The sequence below is a fragment of the Hyperoodon ampullatus genome (genome assembly GCF_949752795.1).
Source record: "Hyperoodon ampullatus genome assembly, chromosome: 19".
Taxonomy (NCBI): Eukaryota; Metazoa; Chordata; class Mammalia; order Artiodactyla; family Ziphiidae; genus Hyperoodon; species Hyperoodon ampullatus.
The window spans coordinates 7,362,640-7,385,565 of NC_136932.1; the positions used below are offsets into that span (position 1 = coordinate 7,362,640).

The 22,926-nt window shown below is 47.4% G+C and overlaps 3 protein-coding genes and 1 pseudogene across 5 annotated transcripts in view; 1 reads left to right on the forward strand and 3 right to left on the reverse strand.

The window, feature by feature from the left end:
* The window catches only part of LOC307067493 (alanyl-tRNA editing protein Aarsd1-like), a 7,364-nt gene extending 632 nt beyond the window's left edge, over positions 1 to 6,732 (reverse strand). The window contains exons 1-10 of the mRNA XM_079724932.1: positions 6,673 to 6,732; positions 6,391 to 6,522; positions 4,450 to 4,609; positions 2,676 to 2,733; positions 2,110 to 2,266; positions 1,897 to 2,013; positions 1,531 to 1,661; positions 944 to 1,010; positions 661 to 752; positions 181 to 235 (exon numbers count right to left, since the gene is read on the reverse strand). Coding sequence (XP_079581058.1) covers positions 181 to 235; positions 661 to 752; positions 944 to 1,010; positions 1,531 to 1,661; positions 1,897 to 2,013; positions 2,110 to 2,266; positions 2,676 to 2,733; positions 4,450 to 4,609; positions 6,391 to 6,522; positions 6,673 to 6,711 — 1,008 coding nt within the window. The 5' untranslated portion in view covers positions 6,712 to 6,732. The remainder of the gene's footprint in view (positions 1 to 180; positions 236 to 660; positions 753 to 943; positions 1,011 to 1,530; positions 1,662 to 1,896; positions 2,014 to 2,109; positions 2,267 to 2,675; positions 2,734 to 4,449; positions 4,610 to 6,390; positions 6,523 to 6,672) is intronic.
* A 3,081-nt stretch (positions 6,733 to 9,813) lies between these two features.
* On the reverse strand, positions 9,814 to 15,438 carry PTGES3L (prostaglandin E synthase 3 like). Of its 2 annotated transcripts, XM_079724933.1 has the most exons (8): positions 15,376 to 15,438; positions 14,890 to 15,003; positions 14,703 to 14,769; positions 14,500 to 14,598; positions 11,716 to 11,805; positions 10,742 to 10,795; positions 10,208 to 10,235; positions 9,814 to 10,021 (listed from the first exon to the last, which is right to left on the reverse strand). In XM_079724933.1, the coding sequence occupies exons 1-8, from the start codon at positions 15,381 to 15,383 to the stop codon at positions 10,014 to 10,016; spliced, it is 468 nt and encodes a 155-aa protein (XP_079581059.1). In that variant the 5' UTR covers positions 15,384 to 15,438; the 3' UTR covers positions 9,814 to 10,013. The 2 variants fall into 2 exon arrangements, with proteins under 2 accessions (XP_079581059.1, XP_079581060.1); XM_079724934.1 differs by lacking the exon at positions 11,716 to 11,805.
* On the reverse strand, positions 13,227 to 13,697 carry LOC307067238 (large ribosomal subunit protein eL21-like; annotated as a pseudogene). The gene has a single exon. The product of its transcript is annotated as a large ribosomal subunit protein eL21-like (transcript).
* A 480-nt stretch (positions 15,439 to 15,918) lies between the features above and the next one.
* RUNDC1 (RUN domain containing 1) lies at positions 15,919 to 22,772 on the forward strand (the record flags this gene model as incomplete). The annotated part of the gene is made up of 5 exons (XM_079725026.1): positions 15,919 to 16,416; positions 19,567 to 19,725; positions 20,726 to 20,924; positions 21,395 to 21,514; positions 21,907 to 22,772. The coding sequence occupies 5 exons, from the start codon at positions 15,919 to 15,921 to the stop codon at positions 22,770 to 22,772; spliced, it is 1,842 nt and encodes a 613-aa protein (XP_079581152.1).
* Positions 22,773 to 22,926: the final 154 nt, after the last annotated feature.

Sequence of the window (22,926 nt, forward strand, 5' to 3'; positions counted from 1 at the left end):
CCATTGACCGAGCTTGGCACCTAAAACAGAGCCTGGCTCAGAGTCAGTGCTGAGAAAATAGCGTTGAATTAATTTCTGTTCCCTATTCTTCATGTGTTCATGCAGAGGGACCTCAGCTAACCTGACGCCCCTCATCAGGTCTCCACCCGGGGCGGACAGAGAACCTCATGCTCCTCTTACCTCTGACCCAATCTCATTGGCGATGATATTCATGAACTCAGAATCACCCTCCTTCCTAAAACAAAGGGCAAAGACATCAGATCCAAGTTGCAAGGGGAGCTAGGAAGCCCAGCTCCTCCTCGTGAGGCTGGCCACACTGCTGCCTTTTGTGTAAAGTCCCAGGGAAAGAGAGTGCTCTCTGAGGGCCAGCCTGGCATCTTCCTAAGCCTCGGCACGTTATAACAAGTTTTGCATTTGTTTCTGTCTCCCTTAAACAGGATTCACCCGGGTAAGTGGAGACCTGTTAGATGGCAAAGGAGATGAGGGAAGGCTCTAATGAAAGTTACAGTGAAGATGTTTACATCAAACCCAGGAAATCTGCAAGGCAACACACTTCTTCGGGTCTTCTCAGCCTTAAGAACACCAGGGCCGACCCGCCTCCCACTCTGCACTGCGTACAGGGGAGAGGCTGAGCCCTAAGCCTAGCGCCCCTGGCCTCACCTGTGTAATGTGACCACACCTCCCCAGTCTGGGCTGTTCCTGAGGCTGTGGGCGATGTGCACAGCCAGGTCTCTGAGCAGATTCAGGTTGTTCTGAAAAGGATGCCATAACTCAGTTGACAGGTGGGGAAAGGGTAACCAGAGAGAGCACCATCTCTCCACCCCTCCCCTCCCCACTCACTGCCCACTGACATGCTGCACATCCAGTTCGGCGGAGGGGCCGAGTCTGGGGAGCCTCTTCCAGGCAGGGCCCGCACCCTCGCCACCCTCCATGGATAAAGCACCTTCTGCAGGAGCTTGCTGGAGTTCTGCAGCTTTTTCACTGCCTCCACGTGATCCCCTGGTCCACACCTGAAAGAGAAAGGTTCATGGAGGCCTGTCCAGTTTTCCAACTGCTTTTGGTGTCAGGCGTAAATCAATGGCGCCCTTCTTTTTTTTTTTGCGGTACGTGGGCCTCTCACTGTTGTGGCCTCTCCCGCTGCGGAGCACAGGCTCCGGACGCGCAGGCTCAGCGGCCACGGGTCACGGGCCCAGCCGCTCCGCGGCATGTGGGATCCTCCCGGACCGGGGCACGAACCCGTGTCCCCTGCATCGGTAGGCGGACTCTCAACCACTGCGCCACCAGGGAAGCCCAATGGCGCCCTTCTTGATGGGACACGCGGACATTCCAAGGAAGCCTCAGGCTGTTGGGGAAGAGGATGTAAAGGAAGAAACCATTCTGTGTGCATCTGATTGACTATCCAAAGCACTTTAGCATTTTTGATTGCATCCTACCCCTAAAGACAGAGTATTCTGTCTGCCGTACAGGTGGGAAGGCTAAGCTCCGGGCTGCCCAGGTGCTGAGAAAAGGAGGCAGTGGAAGGGGGCGTACTTCAGCAGAGCTGTCAGTGCTTTCTCAGTGCTGTGACTCTTCTCCATCCACTCCAGCACCCGGTTCCCAGCCAGAAAGGTCACGTTGGTTTTGTTCTTTTTCCCCTTCTCAGAGCCCAGGATTTTAATGACCTACATGAGGCAAGGAAGTAACACACACACACACACACACACACATATATAAACCGCAGCAGGTGCTGAACCCAAGGGTAGGAGAGATCAAGACCTCCCCGCTGGCTCGGAAGCAATAAGGAGTGATTTCACTCAGGACCCCTCAGGTGTCCCCCTCTATCACTCCCAGCCCTGCTGTGATCCCCGACCTCCAACACCCTCTCTCCCACGCACTCAAGAGCCCTTCCTCACCTACCTGAAGGTCACTGAGATTGCTCACGTGGGTCCCACAGCACATGTTGGAATCAACGCTCTTGATGGTAACAACTCGAATAGGCCCAGCATGATCATCCGGCAAACCCCGGCCCCTCACCTGGAACGCAAGGGAGGGAGGAGGGCTGTCTGAATTTTGATGAGGAGCCCTCGGAGGGCCACTCTCCAGGAGCCACCCTGCTGGCTCTCCCCTCACCTGCTCCACACCGGGATCATCCAGGCTCAGTTCTCGCACGTACACAGGCAGCCGATCTCTGATTTTTTCATTGACACTCTGCTCGATGGCAGCTACTTGCTCTGCAGTCACAGAGGGGCTGTCCAGCTCGATGACACTCCGGAGTCGCCCTAACTCCCTGCAAGAAGAAGTAGAGCGGTCACAGGATGCTGATGGGGACAGTTAATAACAGAAGGAAGTTTATCGTTTACAAAGCATGTTCATGTAAATGCTGGTATTTAATCCTCACAAAAATGTCACAAAGTAGGGACTGTCATTTCCACTTTACCGGTGAGGGGTGATAAGGAACATGATCAAGGTCATGCAAGGGATTCACCCCCTAGGTCACTGAGCTCCAAAGTCCATGTTCTTTTTTAAGCAAAGGGAGACGTTTCTCAGGGAAAACACAAAGTCATCCACCACCCCATCTTCGAGGGGAACACGTGAGCACAACAGATTTTTATCCTCCTACCCCTGACTCACTACTAGGAAAGGAGCCAGCAGTCAGGGACCCATGCCTGACAGTTAGTCTTATGCCTCTTGCTCACCATGATGTTGTCTTCAGCCCAAACAGATGATCAGCAACCGCAGTGATGAGATGCTGCCCTGAGCAGAAAGAGGAGGAGACGGGAGAAGAAGTGAGAAGTGATCATGAGTGACATGATCCCAGTGTCAATGTCATCACAGAAATTCTCCTGCTGAAGACCTGCCTGGCACTGGGTAATACTCTTGAGAGATACTTTATTGAAAACCCTCAGGAGAATTCTGCAAGAGGCTTTATGATGCCATTTCTTGAATGAGGAAACCAAGGTCTAGAGAAATCAAACTTGCCAAGGCAACAGTAGCTCGTCAGAGGCAGGATTTGAACTCGAGTTCTAATTGTGCCAGATTCATTCCCTCAACAAAAATTTATCAAGTGCCTACCACGTGCAAGGCACAGGGCTTGGCACTAGAGATACAGCGCTATCCCTGATCGATACAGCGCTATCCCTGATCGATGACAGCGAGGAGGAGGAGAAGGAATCAACTGTGAAGGCAAAGGGAACAAGACAGCCAAAGGCCTTGAAGGAGGAAGAAGCAGGATGTGTTCAAGGAATGGAGAGAAGGCCAGCATGGCCAGGATGCAGAGAGCGGGAGGCAGGAGCACCGGGTGAGGCTGGAGCACTAGATGAGCGCCAGCCCAGGCAGGCCTTGTGCCCCACGGCAAGACGCTTGGCTTCATCATGAGCTACAGGTAGCCTTTGAAAAGCTTTTTTTGTTTTTTTTTTATGCGGTACGCGGGCCTCTCACTGTTGTGGCCTCTCCCGTTGCGGAGCACAGGCTCCGGACGCGCAGGCTCAGCGGCCATGGCTCATGGGCCCAGCTGCTCCGCGGCATGTGGGATCTTCCCGGACCGGGGCACGAACCCGCGTCCCCTGCATCGGCAGGCGGACTCTCAACCACTGCGCCACCAGGGAAGCCCTGAAAAGCTTTAAAGCAGGGGAGTGGCCTGATCAGACTTTCTTTCTTTTTTTTTTTTTTTTTGCGATACGCGGGCCTCTCACTGCTGTGGCCTCTCCCGTTGTGGAGCACAGGCTCCGGATGCGCAGGCTCAGCGGCCATGGCCCACGGGCCCAGCCGCTCCGCAGCATGTGGGATCTTCCCGGACCGGGGCATGAACCCATGTCCCCTGCATCGGCAGGCGGACTCTCAACCACTGCACCACCAGGGAAGCCCCAGACTTTCATTTTTAAAAAATATTCTGGCTGCTTTGTGGAGAATGGGTTGCAAAGAGACAAGAATGAACATGGGGAGACTAGCCGGGAGGCTGTTACAGAGGGCTGGGGAGAGACAATGAGAGCTGGGACGAGGATGACTGTGTTGACAGTGGAAGCAGATAGAGAAGTATTTAGAAAATAAACCGACATGACTCAGATTGATTGGCTATCCCTAAAGAAGCGTCTGAACTGACTTCCAGGATTTGAGCAACTGGGTGGATGCTGATGCCATGCAATGAACATAGTGGAGGCGAAGAGAAGACCAGATCTGGGGGAGGGGGTGGCGTTTTAATTCCATTCGGGACATTTTGAGTTTAAGAAGCCTATGAGACATACACAGATATAGATATCAAGTGGGAAGTTAGTAATACTTAAATGCAGCAGTTATTCTAATACTTTAACTGCTCATTTTGCTGTTATAACATTCATCACATCTTGCCTGAACTGGAGCTGATTCTGAATATGTCTGTCTCTTCCAAAAGGTTAACTCCTAGAGGACCCAAGCCACGTCTCAATCATCGTGACATTCCCACACGCAGCAACTGCCCCATCCCACCCCACCTACCTGAATGCTGCTGCATGTGGTCAAACCTCCGTTCCCAGTCCACCCGGACCTGTACCTCAGTCCCAGGGGTCAGAGGTGTCTGGGTGAAATGATCAGCCTGGGCGCCCCGGCGGGTCACTCTCAGCACAGAGATGTCATTGATTGTACCACGGTCATCAGGCTGGGGAAAGAAGTAAAAATAATCGGTGGTAGTAGGTAGGGCTCACCCTAACTCCTGGATACAAAGACCCTCTAGCAAAAGTTTGTGAGAAACACACCCAGAATTTGAGCTTCCCTAAGGGAGAAGAAGCAACGCCAAGTGAGGTGGTCCACTTTGTTCATAGGGGACTCCCTCTATACTCTTCACTTGGAACACCTTTTGTTCTTCAGAACAAAATAACAGAATGAATACAAAAATTGTAACTACAGCATAAAATAGATAACTAATGAAAACCTACTGTATAGCACATGGAGCTCGAAAACAAATAAATAAATAAAATTTGGAAAAAAATGTAACTACAGCAACGAAAATTTTAGTAAAACCCAAAGAAACTTAATCCTCACTCTCAATGCCTTGGTTTAGATTTTTATCTTTCAATCGTTTCCAAACTGACCTGAATTTTTCTCCCTTCTTCCACTCTATCTTCTACACTGCTACTAGAATTAAATTCAAAAATATTCATGAAAAATATCAAATATTACAAAATATCAACGGCTTACAAGACACTGTGCCTACCCAAGAATACAATGTCAATAAGACATGGTCCCTCATGGAACTGAAAAGTCTGGAGAAGAATAGAGACATGCTAACAGGCAGCTGCAATATGATCTACAACATGCCACAGTTCAAAAAAGTACCTTGTTTTAGAGGAGCTCAAAGAAAAGGAACCTAACAGTCTTGGGGAATCAGGGAAGACTTCCTGGAAGAGGTGATATGTAAAATGAGACCTGCTATGGATACCTGAGGGCACAGGTTTTCCTTCAGCAGATCAGAAAACCTCCATGCTGGGAAAAATTGGAAGTTTCTCATAATCAAGTTTACTGAATATGTTCTCTCACATCATTTCTTTGCCTAAGTACTTCCATGGCTCACCACAGCTTCCTGAATGAAGTCCACACACCTTAACACATCCTTCAAGGACCTCTGAACTGGCCCCCACTTATCTTTCCAAAGCCATCTCCAGCCTGTCATCAACACACACCAGAGGCTCCAACTATATGGGACTATTTTGCAGTTAACTAGACTTGTCAGATTCTTACAGGCTTCCCTGCCTTTGTGCTATTCTTTCGGCTGGGAAAGCCTCTCCCACAATGCCCACCTTTGGTGTTATTATTCTCCTTTCCCATGTTCTCATTGGACCTTGTCCCTACCCCATCACAGCACTGATAAGTCTGCCCTCTGTTGTGCTCTTTCAGGGGAAACTTTTTCAGTCCATGCCAAACACCCTAATCGAATTCCTACCTCAGGTCCTTTGCACTTATTCTCCCTCCCCGGAATACTCCCCACCCCCCACCAGCACCACTAGGTAATGGCAATGGATTACCCCCTCACCTCACTTAGTTCTCGACTGAAATAACTTGCCCCCTACCTAGGAGGCCATCCCATCACTCTCTTTCCCTCGACCTTTAATTTTCTTTATAGCATTTATCATACTGGCATACTACTTATCTATTCTCCGTTTTGTCTGTTTTCTACAATAAATATTCTACGTATGCAGAGACGCTTTCTTGTTCAGCTTTTATCCTTAGAGCTTGAATTAGTACCCAGCATTCGTTACGGACAGATAACTATTTGTTGATAAATACCTGCTGAATGAACAAATGAACTAAATTGAACTAATTTCCATATGTATTCATTACAGCTGGGACTGAGGACCAGGAGAGCATTTCTGACCTGCTCGGAAAGAATTAGGGGCTTCCTGGGAGGGGGGAGAAGGAAAGGGGAAGGGACGGGCCTGGTACCTGTCCCCCGCCCTCGGGGAAAAGCAGCGTGTCTTCCAGCACCACGTGGAAACCGCTCAGCACTTCCTTCTTGCCGTTGCTTCCTTCGGTCTGCAGCTCCGCGGGACTGCAGGAGACCACGGTGGTGGTGAACTGGGCAGAGAGGGATGCGAGAGTAAGCCCGGACCCCAACCCTCAGCGCACCGGGACTGAATCCAGCTCGGTGCCCCCTCCACGCGGCGCCCTCTTCCCCGCACCGCCGCACCCGCTCGGAGCATCAGGTATCCCGCCCGCCGGCCGTACCTCCCTGGCGTAGCTGTCCCGCTGACACTGGAACGCCATCGCTGCTGTCTCCCAGGACGCCGATAACCCTGCACACTGAAACGCCTGGCCCCGGACGGAGAGCGAAGCGGGACAATCTTCATTCCGGGCGCGTCTCTGCGCAGAAGCAAAGAACGGGGTGTGGTTTGGACAAATTTATTGAAAACGCGAAATGCAGGCGCTCAGGGTTGTTGAGGGACTATTTTAAGACGTTGAAGAAAACCAGAAGACAAGACAGAACAAAACTGCGGCCTGAACTTGTCATAGCACTTTGTTTGGCCCTGTTGGACCCCAGGGATGTACGTAATTCGGCCCCGCGGAAGCCCGCCTGATAGAAGTGGGGATGGTACTGGCTTGGATAGACAGCAACGTCGCCCAATGGAAATGTAATGCAAGCCACATACGTTAATTTTTCTTTAAAGCTCTTTATTTAAAATTAATTAATTATTTATTTGGTTGCACTCGGTCTTAGTTGCGTCAGGCGGGCTCCTTAGCTGTGGCATGCGAACTCTTAGTTGCAGCATGCGTGTGGGATCTAGTTCCCTGACAAGGGATCGAACCCGCCCCCCTGCATTGGGAGCACTGGGATCTTATCCACTGCGCCACCAGGGAAGTCCCTATTTAAATCACCATATCCAAAATATTATTTCATCATGTAATGTGTATTTTATAATAAGTGAGTTTTTCCCCCCCGTACAAGATTTTCGAAACCTGGTATGTATTTTACACTTACAGCACATCTCAGTTCGGACTAGCAACATTCAAGTACTCAATAATCACGTGTGACCATTGCTACGGGATTGGACAGTGCAAATAAAGAGGTTAACAGAAGTTTAACTGCAATTGGTGCCTTAAAACGTCAAATGGATTAAAAGTTAAGATTAACTTTCTGCTCTTTTAAATCGAGTAATAAAAAGCTTGAAGTTCCCAGATGTTTCAGAATATAGGGTTTTTCTGATTTTAGGCAGTAATGCAGACCATACCCATGTGTTACGTAATGTGTTCCATTTGGAACTCTGGAGCAATTCCGTGTGATCAAACGTATTAATATTTATGCTGAGAAATAAATACGCTAAATGGAATAAACAAAGACTATAAATAGCCTCACATCATTTTAGGTCATGTTTTGCTGCCGGATGAGTTTTGGTGTTAATTTTTTTTTTAAGTCAGTCTTTAGAAATTTTCGGTTTTCAGAATTGTGGGCAAGGGCACATATGCTATAGAAGTTCAAGTCCCAGCTTTGCCACTTATTGTGACCTGTTTGAGCACCTATTGAGAGAAGACTTAATTATTTTACAAGGTTGATATGAAGTTCAAAATTTTTAATGAGATGATATTAAAATACTTAGTAAATTGTAAAGCACGATACAAATACAGATTTGCGTTATGTTATTTTTTAAGTTTAAGAACTAATGTCAATATCAAAGTGGGCAAAAGACACGGACAGAGCACATTAAAAGAAATATTAATCACTAATAAACAATGAGCAATCTCATAATTTAAAGCAAATTAAACCAGGGACTTCCCTGGCAGTCCAGTGGTTAGGATTCTATACTCTCACTGCTGAGGGCCTGGGTTCAATCCCTGGTTGGGGAACTAAGATCACTCAAGTCCTGTGTCGTGGCAAGAAAAAAAATGAAGCAAATTAAACCAAGTATAATTTTATCTTAGCAAATATCTAAAAGGTTTTGGAGAATGGAGCACTCTTGGTGGAAGTGAAAATTGGTATGATTTCATCTAAAAGCAACTTGGCAACAGCTTTCAAAATGTTTATCTGCTCTTTGACCTAGCAATTCTACTTCTAGAAATTTACCCTATAGGAATTCCCTGGTGGTCCAGCAGTTAGGACTTGGTGCTTCCACTGCCAGGGCTCAGGTTCAATCCCTGGTTGGGGAACTAAGATCCTGCAAGTCGCGTGGTGTGGCCGGGAAAAAAAAAAAAAAGAAACTTACCCTACAGATATTCTTGCCAAACATGTAAGGATCTACTTTTTAAACTGTTCCTTGCAGCCTTGTTTGAAAACTGAAAAAGACTAACAACAACTTAAATATCCCTTGATAAGGAACCAGTTAAATTATGGAAAATATATTCAACTGAATACCATGTAGCCATAAAGAAGAGTCAGATCTATGTATACTCATTTAGAAAGAGCTCCAATACATATTAAGTGAAAAAAAGCAGGGTACAAGATGTATATTAATAGTATGATTCCCATTGTGTACACACAGATGCACTGCATTTGCCTATATGTGTTAAATTTTAATATAATGATAGATTGTACTGTATATAAACAATACATGATATTGTTTATGTTCCAGATATGTTGTATGTTTTATATATAACTATATAATTATATAATATAAATTATAGGTATTATGGAATCTGTAACAGGTATAATATATAGATATAAAGATATAGACATAAATATATAAATTTATTGAAGAAACTGTTAACAGTGGTTACAGCTGTTGAGGGAGTGCAAATTCTACTTTAAATTTTACACCCTTCTATACTATTTAATTTTTTAAACTATGTCCATATATTACTGAAATAAACTTTAGATTTTAATTTTTTTTAACAAATCTCAGTACTTTACCGTGAATTCAAGGGCAAAGCCTGAGTGTTGCATTTTGTTTAAGTCACAATTTAAGTACACACTGGGCCCTCAGAAAATGTTTGTGGATGAATGGGGTAGCTGGTGAATAGAGCAGTAAACAGACATAGGCATTAACTAATGTAACAATTAGCTTTAAAAGTGTCAAGATATTTAAAGGAATGCTCTTCTAGTGCCAATAAATGGCCTAACTTTTTTTTAAGTGCAAAAAAAAAACCCAAACATGTAAAGATATTTCTGGAGTATGCAGGAAGCTAAGGTGGGTTTCTGGCTGGTTCTAGAGGTGGCAGTATTAGCTATACAGTGAAAGGCTGGTTTCTGCTCTGAAGATCTGGGCATGGGAAAGTTCCCCAGCTTGGTTACAGGTCTGCTCCCAACATCTTTCTTCTTCCATTCTCGACAGTAAGGTCCAGGATCTCTGACACCCACCTCTCCACTGGAGAGGAGCTATAGACAGGAAGAGGCTTGCCTCTAGGAGGAAGAAGTACAAAAAAGGAAAGAGACGCAGAACAGTTCCTACGGATTTATTATAATCTATATCCTGCTTCTATGGCTTTTGCTCTTACACATACACACACACAGAGGCTCAAATACTCCAGAAAGCCCTGATGAGTGGCCCAAACACAAAGATTACAGCCAATTGGTAGGAAGTCAGAAGCCCCACCTGTCTACTCCTCTCCTATCCTGTCATCTGACGCAGCAGCCATAGTCAAGTGCCTAGGAAATAGAAATAAAGCATGAAGGAGGACCCTTAATAAAGAGCTTCTAGGAAAGTTCGGAGATCCCAGAGGACCCTGGCGCACAGCCAAAGAGCTGAGAAAGACCCAGGACCTAGCTTGTTAGAGTGACTCGAAGATAGCCACAGCTTCCTCCCCAGCTCTGCTGTCACAGAAAGTTAATTACCTGTTGCGTCCGCACTGTCAGAATCATCCTGGGGGAAAAAAAAAAAGACAAAAGCACCTGTAGAGTCTGCAAAGAGTGGACATTTATGTTCACAAATGCTGCTCACTCCCTCCAGCTCTCCAGGTTTTCTTTGATAATTTTCTGAATCACACAACCTCTTGGGAGCCTAACACGGAAGGATTTAAATTTTGTATGATAAAATAAGACACTTGTACTCAGTAAATAGCACTGTGCCATGCATCATTTAATGCCAGAATTTCAGCGAATGCTACTGGTCCTTACAGCTATAAAGATAGTCAACAGGGCCAGGTCTGCCCTAGATTGGAGAAGCAGAAGGGGAGATAGAAGGGACAAGGGTCTTACTGGGGTTTTCTAGAGCATGGAGAAGAACATTTGACCTTCTGTGTCAAATTCAGATTTGGCTAAGATGCACTGAGAACCACTATGTGCTAGAGACTGGGACAGGAGCTTTCTAGTATCTTATTTTTAAGGGGTAAAAGGAAAGGGAAAGGTTAAGGAGCAGGCTTTACTTACATCCAGGTCGTCCATTGCAGGGGGAGGCCTCTTGGTGGTGACCTTCTCCAAAAGCTGGTGGGAAGAGAAAAGTAGTCACAAGAGAGAAGAGGGGCAAAGGAAGAGCAACCTGCATATTGACGGACCACAGGAAAATGGTCCCAGGCAAACAACTGCCCCAGCTTTAAAGCCCCTAATACATCACTGGAATGAACTGGAGAAAACTAAATTGATAACCCCCTTTTAAAAAAATTTTATTTTATATTGTAGTACAGTTGATTAACAATGTTGTGTTAGTTTCAGGTGTACAGCAAAGTGATTCAGTTATACCTATACATGTGTCTATTCTTTTTCAAGTTCTTTTCCCATTTAGGTTATTACAGAATACTGAACAGAGTTCCCTGTGCTATACGGTAGGTCCTTGTGGGTTATCTCTTTTAATTATAGCAGTGTGTATATGAAATTGACCCCATTTTTAAAAGGAAATTTAGACACACACATCTCCTTACTAATCTGGGTTACTATTAGTGTTTTTGGAACTTGAATAAATAGCTGAAATTCGGAAACCAAATATCGTATAGCACGGTGCAATTTATTGGGGATTGGTGATTTATTTTGTGATGTGAATTTTTATACTGCGTAGTTTGAGCTTCCCATGAAGCTGTCTGGCTCAGGAAAAACACACACACATATACAAAGAAAACAGAAGAGAGAACAAGAATTACAGAAAAGTAGGAAAAGCTTTTGCCAAACTTTTTTGGAACACAGACTCTACTCTAAACAGTGAATGAATCTATGTATACAATTTCACTAACAATATTCACTTCTCTCAACCCTACTAAATAAACATTGCACAAAACATAAAGACTATCACACCACTGAGCAACCTGCCTGGGGAGATCATATCCCTCTGCCTAGCCCCGACGACAATCCTCCAGAGCAATGTGTGGGGAGAGTCACAGAGAATGATTGAGATAGGCAGAAAACAGCATTACCTCTGCGTAATGGTCCATCTGAGCCAACTCCACTTCTTCATCCCCCTCCCAGTCTCTCCAGTTATCAAAATCCACAGACAACCACACTGGCTGCAGGAGGAAAGCACAGAGAGTCACAGACCAGGAAGGCAGCAGCAGAAGCGCATAGATGAGCATGGGTATGTGTGTGGGAGCATGCTTGGGGAAAAGAGGGTCAATGGGGGTATCATCTTCCCAACAGCACCCCTTTAGTTAACCCCTCTCCAGGCTGCCACGTCATCAGCAGCAGCAGCAGCAAAGATTTACCAAGAACGTACTAAGTGCCAAGCACAATGCCAGGCATTGTAGGAGATGGAAAAGCATAGAAACTCTGTCCTCCAGGAGCCAACTGACTAGAAAGATAACACATCTAGAATGATAACTGTATCATAAAGCATCCTAGGAGTCAACCAAGCAGCATTCCCTGGAATCAGGGACAACCCTTTGAGGCCCATATTCCAAGTTCCCACATTTAGACAGGGAAAGAAGTTATTTACTCATTCATTTAACAGGTATTTGTTGAACACATACTGTGGTTGGCACTGGGATTTTTAAAATGTTCACTACACAGTCCCAGCCATCAAGAAGCAAGTAGGGGACTTCCCTGCTGGTGCAGTGGTTAAGAATCCACCTGCCAGTGCAGGGGACACGGGTTCGAGCCCTGCTCCGGGAAGATCCCACATGCCACGGAGCAGCTAAGCCCGAGTGCCACAACTACTGAAGCCCGTGCGCCTAGAGCCTGTGCTCTGCAACAAGAGAAGCCACTGCAATGAGAAGCCCGCGCACCGCAACGAAGAACCGCTCGCCACGACTAGAGAAAGCCCACGTGCAGCAATGAAGACCCAATGCAGCCAAAAATAAATAAATTTATTTTTTTTAAAAAGTAGGGAAGGGAAATGTAAATAAATCATTATAATACAGTGTGGAAAGTGTGACGGTGGGTTCTGTAGGGGATATTATAGGAAGCCAGCCTTCTTGGAGTAGCAGGGCCTTAAAGGATGAGCAGGGGTTAGGTGGGCAAAGGTAGTGGTGATGGAGACTTTCCAGGAAGAAGGCATAGCTTGAGCAAAGGTATTGAGGTGCATAGTAGCCTGGTGTGTGGAAGACAGCTGCAAGCAGTTTGCTGTGGCTGGAATGTGACATTTGAGGCAGAGAGTAAAGGGGTGTGAGGCTGCAGAAGGAAAGAACAGCCACGTCATCAGCTTATACGTCATGCTGTGGTGCTTAGACTCTAAGCCAAATGGCAGAAGCTACAAGTTCAAATGCCTGAGAGTGTCAGGGAGATAATGAAAAGGAGTGAAGTGAAGTGGAATGCATGCCCCATTTCAAGCTCCAACTCTAGGCATTTGGGAATTTAGACCAGTGTGGCCAGAGTCTCCAGTTTCCAAGAGAAGCTGAGAATCTGGATTTTTAGGTGAAATCCCTACATTTTTATTTTTATTTATGTATTTATTTATTTTTACAATCTAGATCTTTTATTTTCTTTACAGCTATCATGCCATGAGTTCATAGGGAATGGGTTCCAACAGTTCAGGCTCCTTTCCATTGGTTCTCATGAAGTGTGCTTCTCTGGGTGGAGCGGGCTGGTGCTTCAGCTGAACCCAAGTACTTTTCTCTTTGGCTTCCTTCTTTTTCTGATCATTTTCCTTCACACATTTCAGGAAACTATCTCTGCTTTCAGAGTGCTTAATATGCTCAATATGCACATTAATTCTCTTGGCAATAATCTTGCCCTTAACTTGTTTGTTTACAGTGATGCCAACAGCATGCTGGGTAATGCTGTAGACTTGCAATTTTGCCATGGTAACATTTGTGGGGCATTCCTTTTTGAACAGAGCCCATTCGCTTGATATCTACAGTACCATCTTTCTTGTAGATTCGCATGGAAGGAACAACTCCATGTTTATTTAAAGGCCTAGAGAACATATAGTGGGTGGCCTCCTCTTTCCCTTTGTGTTGGTCATCTTGGTGAGTTACTGGAAAATGGCGGTTCCGGCTGAAAGGTGAAATCTCCACATTTAAAAAAATTAATTAATTTATTTATTTATGGCTGCCTTGGGTCTTTGTTGCTGCACGCAGGCTTTCTCTAGTTGCGGCAAGCAGGGGCTACTCTTTGTTGCGGTGCACGGGCTCTAGGCTTCAGTAGTTGTGGCACGTGGGCTCTGTTGTTGTGGCTCGCGGTCTCTAGAGTGCAGGCTCAGTAGTCGTGGCGCACAGGCTTAGTTGCTCCACGGCAAGTGGGATCTTCCAGGACCAGGGCTCCAACCCGTGTCCCCTGCATTGGCAGGTGGATTCTTAACCACTGAGCCATCAGGGAGGTCTGAAATCTCCACGTTTTTAAATGTCAGTGGCCCGTCAAAATAATTTTTAACACTTTGAAGACTGCTAAAACAAATGAGAGGCAGATCCAGCCAGCATGCAGCCAACTTTCAACTTTTAGGGGAAAAGAAGCCACTGGAGGGTCTTAAGAGGAAAAGTGACAGGGTCAAATGTGTGTTTCAAACAGACCATGCTGCGAGGAATGCAGAGGATGGATTGAGGGTGGTGCTGAAAATATGCAACAAACCTCACCCAGTAATGGATAAGGCCTGAATTAGGAAGAGATTAAATCATGGATTCTATTTAAGAGGTCAAATAGGCAGGACCTGGTGAGTAACTGAATGTTGGTGGGAAAGGAGCCAAGGGTGAGTCCCAGACCTAACTTGTCTACCTGGGTACACAGATAGAGAGCACAGGAGAAAAAGCGGCCACTTCCCGCACACCCACCTTGATATCCTCCTTAGTGAGTCGGGGCCAGGCCACCTTCTCCTTCCATTTCCTCACAAAGCAAGTAATGGAGCGGCCAGAGCGCTTATCCCGCGAGTCCTGCCCGATAGAGAGCATCATTCTTAGGGTCTGAGGTTTAGAATGAATCTCCGTTTCCCAAGCAGCCTTCCCATCCAGCCCTTACCGCCCCACCCCACCCTTACCTTGCAGTTCACCTTGGCATAGAACTCAATCTCATTATAAAACTCCACTCCATCGGCATTCTTGCAGCTGAGGAGACAATGCAGATAAGGAGAAGAGGAGGCTGAGTGTGGAGTGTGGGGGCATTAGGAGAAGGGAAAGGTTCCCAAGAAGCCAGGCGCTGGCAGCAGTGGAGGGGGAGGGGATTACCTGAACACAATGCGGTGGTCTTCGATGAGCACGTGGACATCGGTGCTGTCCTCAACACAAAACTCCATGAACACATACTTGGGCCTGTCGTACCACAGGGTCCGAGCATGCTGCCTGAAGAGGAGTTGAGGTGGGGCTTCATAGGGGTGCGAGAGGGAAGACCGAGGGCATTTGGGAAAGGTTGGGGAAAATCCAGGGACGTTTTATGCTACAGCACGGTCAAAGCGGAGCTAAATAAGACAGAAGCGGGTGGAAGGGGAGTGACGAGACTGAGGTGTGCGGTGAAGATGAACCTGAGGAGAACCGAGAGTGCGAGAGTAGAGAGGTAGGGAGTTATGGAGAACATTCAGGTCACACTTCCCCTCACCACCCCAAGGGTACAGAGACCTGGGGTCCGGGGTTCCCGTGGGACCTCGCAGAACCTGGAGCGCCCAGAAAACGAGGGGAAAGGAATCTCTAGTGAAAGAGGCGGCCAGAAGCACTTACCGTGCCATGGCGGCTCCCGCTGCCCCGAGGCGTTTGGAATCCGAGGCAGGGGCCGCTATCTTTAGATCCTGGGGACGCCCCCAGCAGCTGCCTCTCCTTACATGGTTGGGGAAAGGGTTTAGAGGAAGTGGGAACGTGGCCTAAGCCAAGGGATCCGCACTCCGAAGAGACTCTGGGAGAGCATAGTTCCTGCAGCCCTTCACATCTTGGGGTCTCCAGAAATACACACGTTAGGAATAGACGACCCGCCCGCCGGGATTAGAGGTCGATACACACGGAAGGACTTGTCCCGGCTTCATTAGCCTGTTTCGCCAATGCTTAGCACACTCAGTGACCGACACACGGCAGGCGCTCTATTAAAAAAAAAAAAAAAAAAAAAACCTACTGGCCAGAATTAAATCCCAAGGGAAGGCCGGCCCTGGATGACGTCTAAACTAGGTGACGTCTGGGCCCCGCCCATCCGCTCCACCGGGTTTCCCAGCCAGCGCGCCGTTGCCATGGCAGCAGGGGGCGTGGCTGACGTGCGGCGGCGTTTCCTGAAACATGGCGGCTCTCGAAGCGGCTGAGGAACCGGTAACGGGGGTGGCGGCCGTTGGACCAAAGGCGAAGGACGAAGAGGAGGAGGAAGAGGAGTCGCTTCCGCCGTGCGAGGCAGTGCGCTGGGCGCCGGTGGGGGCGGTGGCAGAGGCCGGGCCCGGGGCGGCGGCGTTCTCGGAAGAGGCGGCGGCCGAGGAGCCCGGAGCGGCCCCGGGCTCCCCACCGGACTCGCCGGGCCGGACGCTGCGGCGGCTGCGGGCCGAGCGGCGGCGGCTGGACTCGGCGCTGCTCGCGCTGTCCTCGCATTTCGCGCAGGTGCAGTTCCGCCTGCGGCAGGTGGTGCGTGGGGCGCCGGCGGAGCAGCAGCGCCTCCTGAGCGAGCTCGAGGACTTCGCCTTCCGCGGCTGCCCTCACGTCCTGGGTTACGGGAGCCCAGAGGACCCCGCCAGCGATGATGGCGACGGGATGCCGGGGGACCGGCCACGGTTGCGGGGCGAGGACCAGGTGAACAGCTGGGGCCGGGCCCCGAGGGATATGGGAATAGAGGGGTGGGTGGGTGGCGATGCTAACGCGGACGGAGGTAGCACTGGTGAGAAGCCGGCTCGTCTAGGTGGCTATGCGTGTCCCAGAAGAGGAGACCAGACAGGTGTTCGGGACCTGCTGAAAGGCAAGAGGACAGAGAGGCCTGGGAAGCTGACGGTGAGAGGTGTTCACCAAAGGTGTGGGAAGAGATGCAGGTGTGATGAGGTGAGAAGCAGAAGAGGGATGAGCGAGGAGAGTGTTCAGAGGGCAACAGAGCAGCCAACTGAAACAGTGCTGCTCCCGCTCACCTTGCCGTCGCCTCAAGAACCTAAGTCCTCAGCACATTTGCTGATAGAGTCCTCCGACCCTGGAGATTGAGAAAATTGCTTAGAGAAGAGCAAGTGAATTGAAATCCATGGAAATTTAGATGTACTCCCTGTCCGTGCTTTCCTAGAATCTAGAGAATGTCTTTAATCTTCAGACTCTTGTCTGGGTGAGAGCTTTGGTGAACAGCAAGGTCTCTTAGTAATTGTAAGAAGCACAAGTCCTAATTATGTGAATTTCCTAATGCTGGTATTTTAAAACTCCTTCCCCATCCTACTTAATAACTAGGTATTCTAAAGGAAGCCCTTTCGGTAACTGTGACAAGATTCATTCAGTTAGTCAACACCGAATGCTGAGAATTTGTATGACAGCCCCAGGGGACGTTTCCTTACAGTCCTTGAACCTCTGGAAGTGCACAGTTGTAGATAGCTTGTTGGAAGAGACTCGCTGTTTTTTCTCCACCTTCTTATTGTTTAGCTTACAACCCATATGTGGCTTTCTTCCCACTTAAATTGGTTTTAACCAAGAAGACTTATCAGTTGCAGATATTGACTTGCGTATTTTAATCTGAAATGTTTCCAGTGCAGTCCTTTGTTTACTGTTCCACCCTTCTCTCCGTATACCCACAGCTCCTTACACAAGTCCTCAAATTGCCAGACTTTTTTTTTTTTTTTTTTTTTTTTTTTTGCGGTACGCGGGCCTCTCACTGTTGTGGCCTCTCCCGTTGCGGAGCACAGGCTCCGGACGCACAGGCTCAGCGGCCATGGCTCACGGGCCCAGCCGCTCCGTGGCATGTGGGATCTTCCCGGACCGGGGCATGAACCCATGTCCCCTGCATCGGCAGGCGGACTCTCAACCACTGCGCCACCAGGGAAGCCCAAATTGCCAGACTTTTAAGGAACAGGTAGGATAGAAAGAATTTCTGTGCTCAGGCCCTGTTCAGGAGTGAGGAGCACCAAAGGTTTGGTGTGGATGTGGTGCTCTTTTGGTTGTCCGTTTTTACTTTTAGAAACAGTGTACAACTTAAAAAAACAACAACAAAAAAAAAAAACTGTAGCGCTCAAAACACCTAATAAGCAGCTGTAATCTTGTGTGCATATATTGACACATGAACAGGTGGTGCCAAAGTGGGGACATGTTAGAACCAAACGATTTACTACTTATCAGTTCCAGTTTTTTGTTTTTTTAACCAGTATTTTCTCTCGCTTCATACTGGAAATTATTTCTGTTATTTCCTGCCTTGCACCAGAGCTCATTGTTCTCACCTAGTAAACATGTTTGCCCACACTCCAGTAAATCGCATACTCAGTAATTACCATGGCAGGTAACAGCGTTCAGCAGACACACTCATGAAAATGGAATCAGGATCTATGACTGGTTTCTTTCTTCTTTGGCTTCATAATGTTGGGATGGGATACAATGAAAACAAAAACAAAGTTTCCCTAGTCCTTTCCCTTTGGGCTGGTTAGACAACTTTTTCCATAAGAGTTCATTATTTGGAATGTGGCCTTCTGGACCTGATTGCGTTCAGTAACATACAGCAAATGTGTACTGAGAGCTTACCCTGTGCCAGACACAGTGCTAGGCCCTGGGGGTCGTCAGGGCCTTTGCTCTTAAGGAGTTCATAGACCTGGGGAGACAGAATCCTAAACAAATCATTATAATGTGACATGAGCTAGAGTAGAAGTGTGTACAAAATACGGAGGAAGTGATTGGTTCTGCCTGGGGAAGTCGAGGAAACCTCTTAAAGAATAGCTAGGCCACTAAGTGGGGGAGAAGAACAGGGTTCTAAGAAAAAAACCACAACACTGGGAAAGCTTTGGAGAGGCAGTATCCCCTGAGAAAAGGCTTGCTTTCATATTGAGCAAAGCTAAAGCAAGGGGATTGCTTTTTAAATAGCTAAACAAAAAGTTAATTTGTTGTTTTTCATTTGTTCTCTCTCATACCTTACTTCTGGAGGCCTTGGTAAGTACCATTTTAAGATTAACTTTAATATCTTATAGACATCTAGTTTAAAATGCAGCCTTACACCTGTAAATGATTTGCTAGTTTTGCTTTGTTTTGTTTTTGATACTCAAAAAAGGCAAGGAAGAACCAGTATTTGAAAATACATTGCCAAGATTTTACCTCTCCGAAGCGTTTTTCTTCATTCAAATGCAGAAACTACCGGGTGGCCAACAGTGAGAAAAGGTGTCACTGGTCAGGGAACCTTACCGAACTTTTATTTATTTATTTATTTTAAACATAATTACCTTCTCACCCCTATTACTTGGCTTTGAATTTTTTTCACTGCCCCAGGTACCTGTGTTTGTTTGATTTTGCAATACATTGGAGGTGCTTTGGACCTTAAGAAAACTGGTTATGAGTTATAAAGCCTCTCTCTACACCCTTACCTCCAGATTCTCTCGCAAAATTTGGCTGTAGCAAGTATTCAGGACTTATTCTGCGGTAATTGGCTCTGGAGGATGGCATGTTTAATTCCAAGGAGGCTGTCTTGGCTGAGATAAATTGTGTCAATCTTAACTAGACCTGAGGGGGTGGGAAGCAATCTTAAGGAAAGGCCCCATTGTATTTATATCCTATTTCCAATGAAGGACAAATACTTTCTTAAAGAAAATACGCATTTAATAAATTGCCCCGATGAAATAATTATTCTCATTTTTGAACCTGTCCCATGAATTCTGTATTTCATTTGGGTTACTTGGAAACATTTTATATTTTACTGTCATTATTGGCTTAAGAGAATTCATAATGTGCCCTGACTTTTTCTTTTCCTGTGAAATCAACCCAAATCTTTTCCCATCTTAGAGTGAGCAGGAGAAACGGGAACATCTGGAAACCCAAAGGGAGAAGCAGAAGGAACTGATACTGCAGCTCAAAACCCAGCTCGATGACCTGGAGACGTTTGCCTATCAGGAAGGCAGTTACGACTCCCTGCCGCAGTCCGTGGTCTTGGAAAGGCAGCGGGTGAGCAGATCCAGAGGCGCCTCCTCCACTGCCTCGGGTTACCTTGTCCCTTCCAGCGTTCACAGGACAGCCTTGTCCAGCTTGCTCACCCTCGGCCTCACTGCTGGCCCATATCAAAGGGAAATTTTGCTGCTACCTGGGACCAGTCTTTATTCACACGTGGAAACACACATGCCAAAGCTTTCTAATGTGATGATTGAGCTCTTTCTTTTTTTTTGGTGGCTATTATTATTAATAATAGTAGTAATAAATAATAATAACAGCAATAATTTCTTTCATTTGATCATTGAAACCGTTCTACTTGGGCACTTCATACAATGTAAACTAGTTTTCTCCCCCAGCACCAGTAAATAAATATTCCAGGAATCCTGACTTTAATGCTGTATTTATTAAAGCAACACCTGGGCAGACAGGTAAATCTGCTAGTCAAAACACAGTCTCCTTTACATGTTTGTCTCTCTGGAGCTGTGATGTGGCTGTTCTTCTGGCAGGGCTGGAGTTATACATTATCTGGTTTTCAAATTGTTCCTCATATTGTCACTAGGATATTTTGGCTGTAACATGCCTGGATGTTTCGTAGAGCTTTTCCTTTAGTTGCCTAGAGTAGTAAGGCAAGAAGGGATGAGAAGGACTAGAAACTAAGGGAAATCAGTATTTATTCTCTTGGAGGCCATGGGGGAAGCTAAATATGGGGCTTTTGGGATCATCAGCCACTTTGGATCATTCACAGTCTTGTTCTTTTGAGTGAAATTTACCTGGCCTGGTAGAAAATTTGCCGTGAGAGGAGCCATTTCTGTCAGAGAGGAACCAGGGGTCCTTGTTTCTATAAGAGAAGTAAAAGGCCTGTGCCCTCACCTTGATCAGCAGTTGCACCATTTTTCTCACAAATTTGATTTCCATTTAAGGGTAGAAGGGAGGCACACTAGTAAAGATTCTCCTTCTTCCTAACCCTCTCCCCGAAAATTCCAAAGGGTGTGCTCATGGCTTGTAGTCTTGATAGGTGATCATCGATGAGTTAATAAAGAAACTGGACATGAATCTGAACGAGGACCTCAGTTCACTGTCCACTGAGGAGCTTCGGCAGCGTGTGGATGTAGCTGTAGCTCAGATCGTCAACCCAGCCCGAGTGAAAGAACAGCTGGTTGAGCAGCTGAAAACTCAGATCCGAGACCTCGAGATGTTCATCAGCTTCATCCAAGGTCAGAGGAGGGATGGAAAGAGAAGGGTGGCTGGATGTCATCATAATTATATGTATTCTGAGTACTAACACCTAAAGGTGCCAGTCCTTGATGTATATGTAAGAGGTTTGATCGCTCGGTAAGGGAGCCAGCATGGTGGAGTAGAAAGGACATGGATTTTAAAACCAGAGAGTTAAAATCTCAGCCCTGCCCCTTACTGGCTTCCTGTCCTTCATAGACTAATGAGGTGCGGCAGGTTCCTAACCTCTTCAGTCCCGCTCTCCTCCTCCATAAAATGATGATTCATGCTTCCTTCACTCAGCAGATATTTATTGAGCCAGCTAGTGTATGCCAGTCACTGTTCCACACGATGAAATACTATTTGTAAGAGTCTTGTCATGTGGTAGGCACTAGTAAATAGTATTTCGCCTTTAAAAATCTGCCATAAAGAGGCTAAATAAATGTCTCCTCGTTGTAACTTGTGATTGCAGATGAAGTAGGAAGCCCATTACAGACAGGTAGTGGACACTGTGAGTGCAAGGCCAGTGGGAAGACAGGAAACGGCTCCTGCAGAACTGGCAGCAGCAGACCACCTCCAGGAAACAGCAAAAGTAAGTACAGCTTCCAGAATGCGCAAATCTATAGAGACAGAAAGTAGATTAGGGGTTGCCTAGGCCGGGGGATCGGGGAGAAGTAGGGAGTGGGAAATGCCAACGGTACACGGTTTCTTTGGGGGATGATGGTTGCCCAACTCTGTGAATATACTAAAAACCACTGAATTATACACTTTTAATGGGTAAGTTGAGTGTTATGTGAATCATATCTCAAAATAGTTATTACTAACCAAAAAAAGTAAGCCCAGCGACATCCTAGGTGGCTCTTGGCTCCATGTGGGACCCATGCTGTGGCTCAGAAGCAAGACTGGATCTCAGCTTGTGACTTGCTGACTGTCCCTCTGACCACTATGGCCTCTCACTGATGAGTCGTTGTGTTTTCTACGCAGCGAAGGCAGAAGACATGGAGAGAGTTCGGGAGACAGGGCTGCACCTGATGCAGCGAGTGCTGGCAGTGCTCCAGATCTTTGCTGTTAGCCAGTTCGGTTGCGCCACGGGCCAGATCCCACAGACCCTGTGGCAGAGGGACCAGGCTGACAGGGACTACTCTCCCTTATTGAAGAGGCTGGAGGTGTCAGTAGACAGGGTGAAGCAGCTGGCCTTGAGGCACCAGGCGCACGATCACTTGAGCAGCTCCGCCTGCCTCCAGGACCTCTCTCTGGGAGGCAAGGACGAGCTGACCGTGGCTGTACGGAAGGAGCTGACTGTGGCCGTGAGGGACCTGCTGGCCCATGGACTGTACGACGCCTCGCCGGGGGTGAGCCTCGTCATGGCCCCCATCGCCTGTCTGCTGCCGGCCTTCTCCTCGGCCCCCGAGGCCATGCACCCCTGGGAGCTCTTTGTAAAGTACTACCACGCTAAGAACGGCCGTGCTTACGTGGAATCCCCAGCCCGGAAGCTCTCACAGTCCTTCGCCCTGCCTGTCATGGGAGGCACTGTGGTGACACCCAGGCAGAGCCTGCTGACAGCCATCCACGTGGTGCTGACGGAGCACGGCCCTTTTAAGCGCAGTGCAGACTCGGAGCTGAAGGCCTTGGTGTGCATGGCGCTGAATGAGCAGCGTCTCGTGTCCTGGGTGAACCTCATCTGCAAGTCGGGGTCGCTCATCGAGCCCCACTACCAGCCCTGGAGCTACATGGCACACACGGGCTTTGAGAGTGCCCTCAACCTGCTTAGCCGCCTCAGCAGCCTCAAGTTCAGCCTCCCTGTAGACCTGGCTGTGCGCCAGCTCAAGAACATCAAAGATGCCTTTTGATGAGAATGATCTGGCCCCAGACCAGCACCTTGCTCAGTAAGGATAGATGGTTAGTCTTCTAGGATAAGAGCAAGAATTAGGAGGAGGGGCTAAAGACATTTTCCCTAGCCAGATGATGCAAAGTCTCTCTCCCCCATCAACTTAGCATCTTAGA

Coding starts and splice junctions, on each gene's coding strand:
- PTGES3L (XM_079724933.1), bottom strand. Junction 14,599..14,702: donor ATGCCAAGGTGAACTGCAAG/GTAAGGGTGGGG, acceptor TCTATCGGGCAG/GACTCGCGGGATAAGCGCTC. Junction 10,236..10,741: donor CTGCAATGGACGACCTGGAT/GTAAGTAAAGCC, acceptor TTTTTCCCCCAG/GATGATTCTGACAGTGCGGA.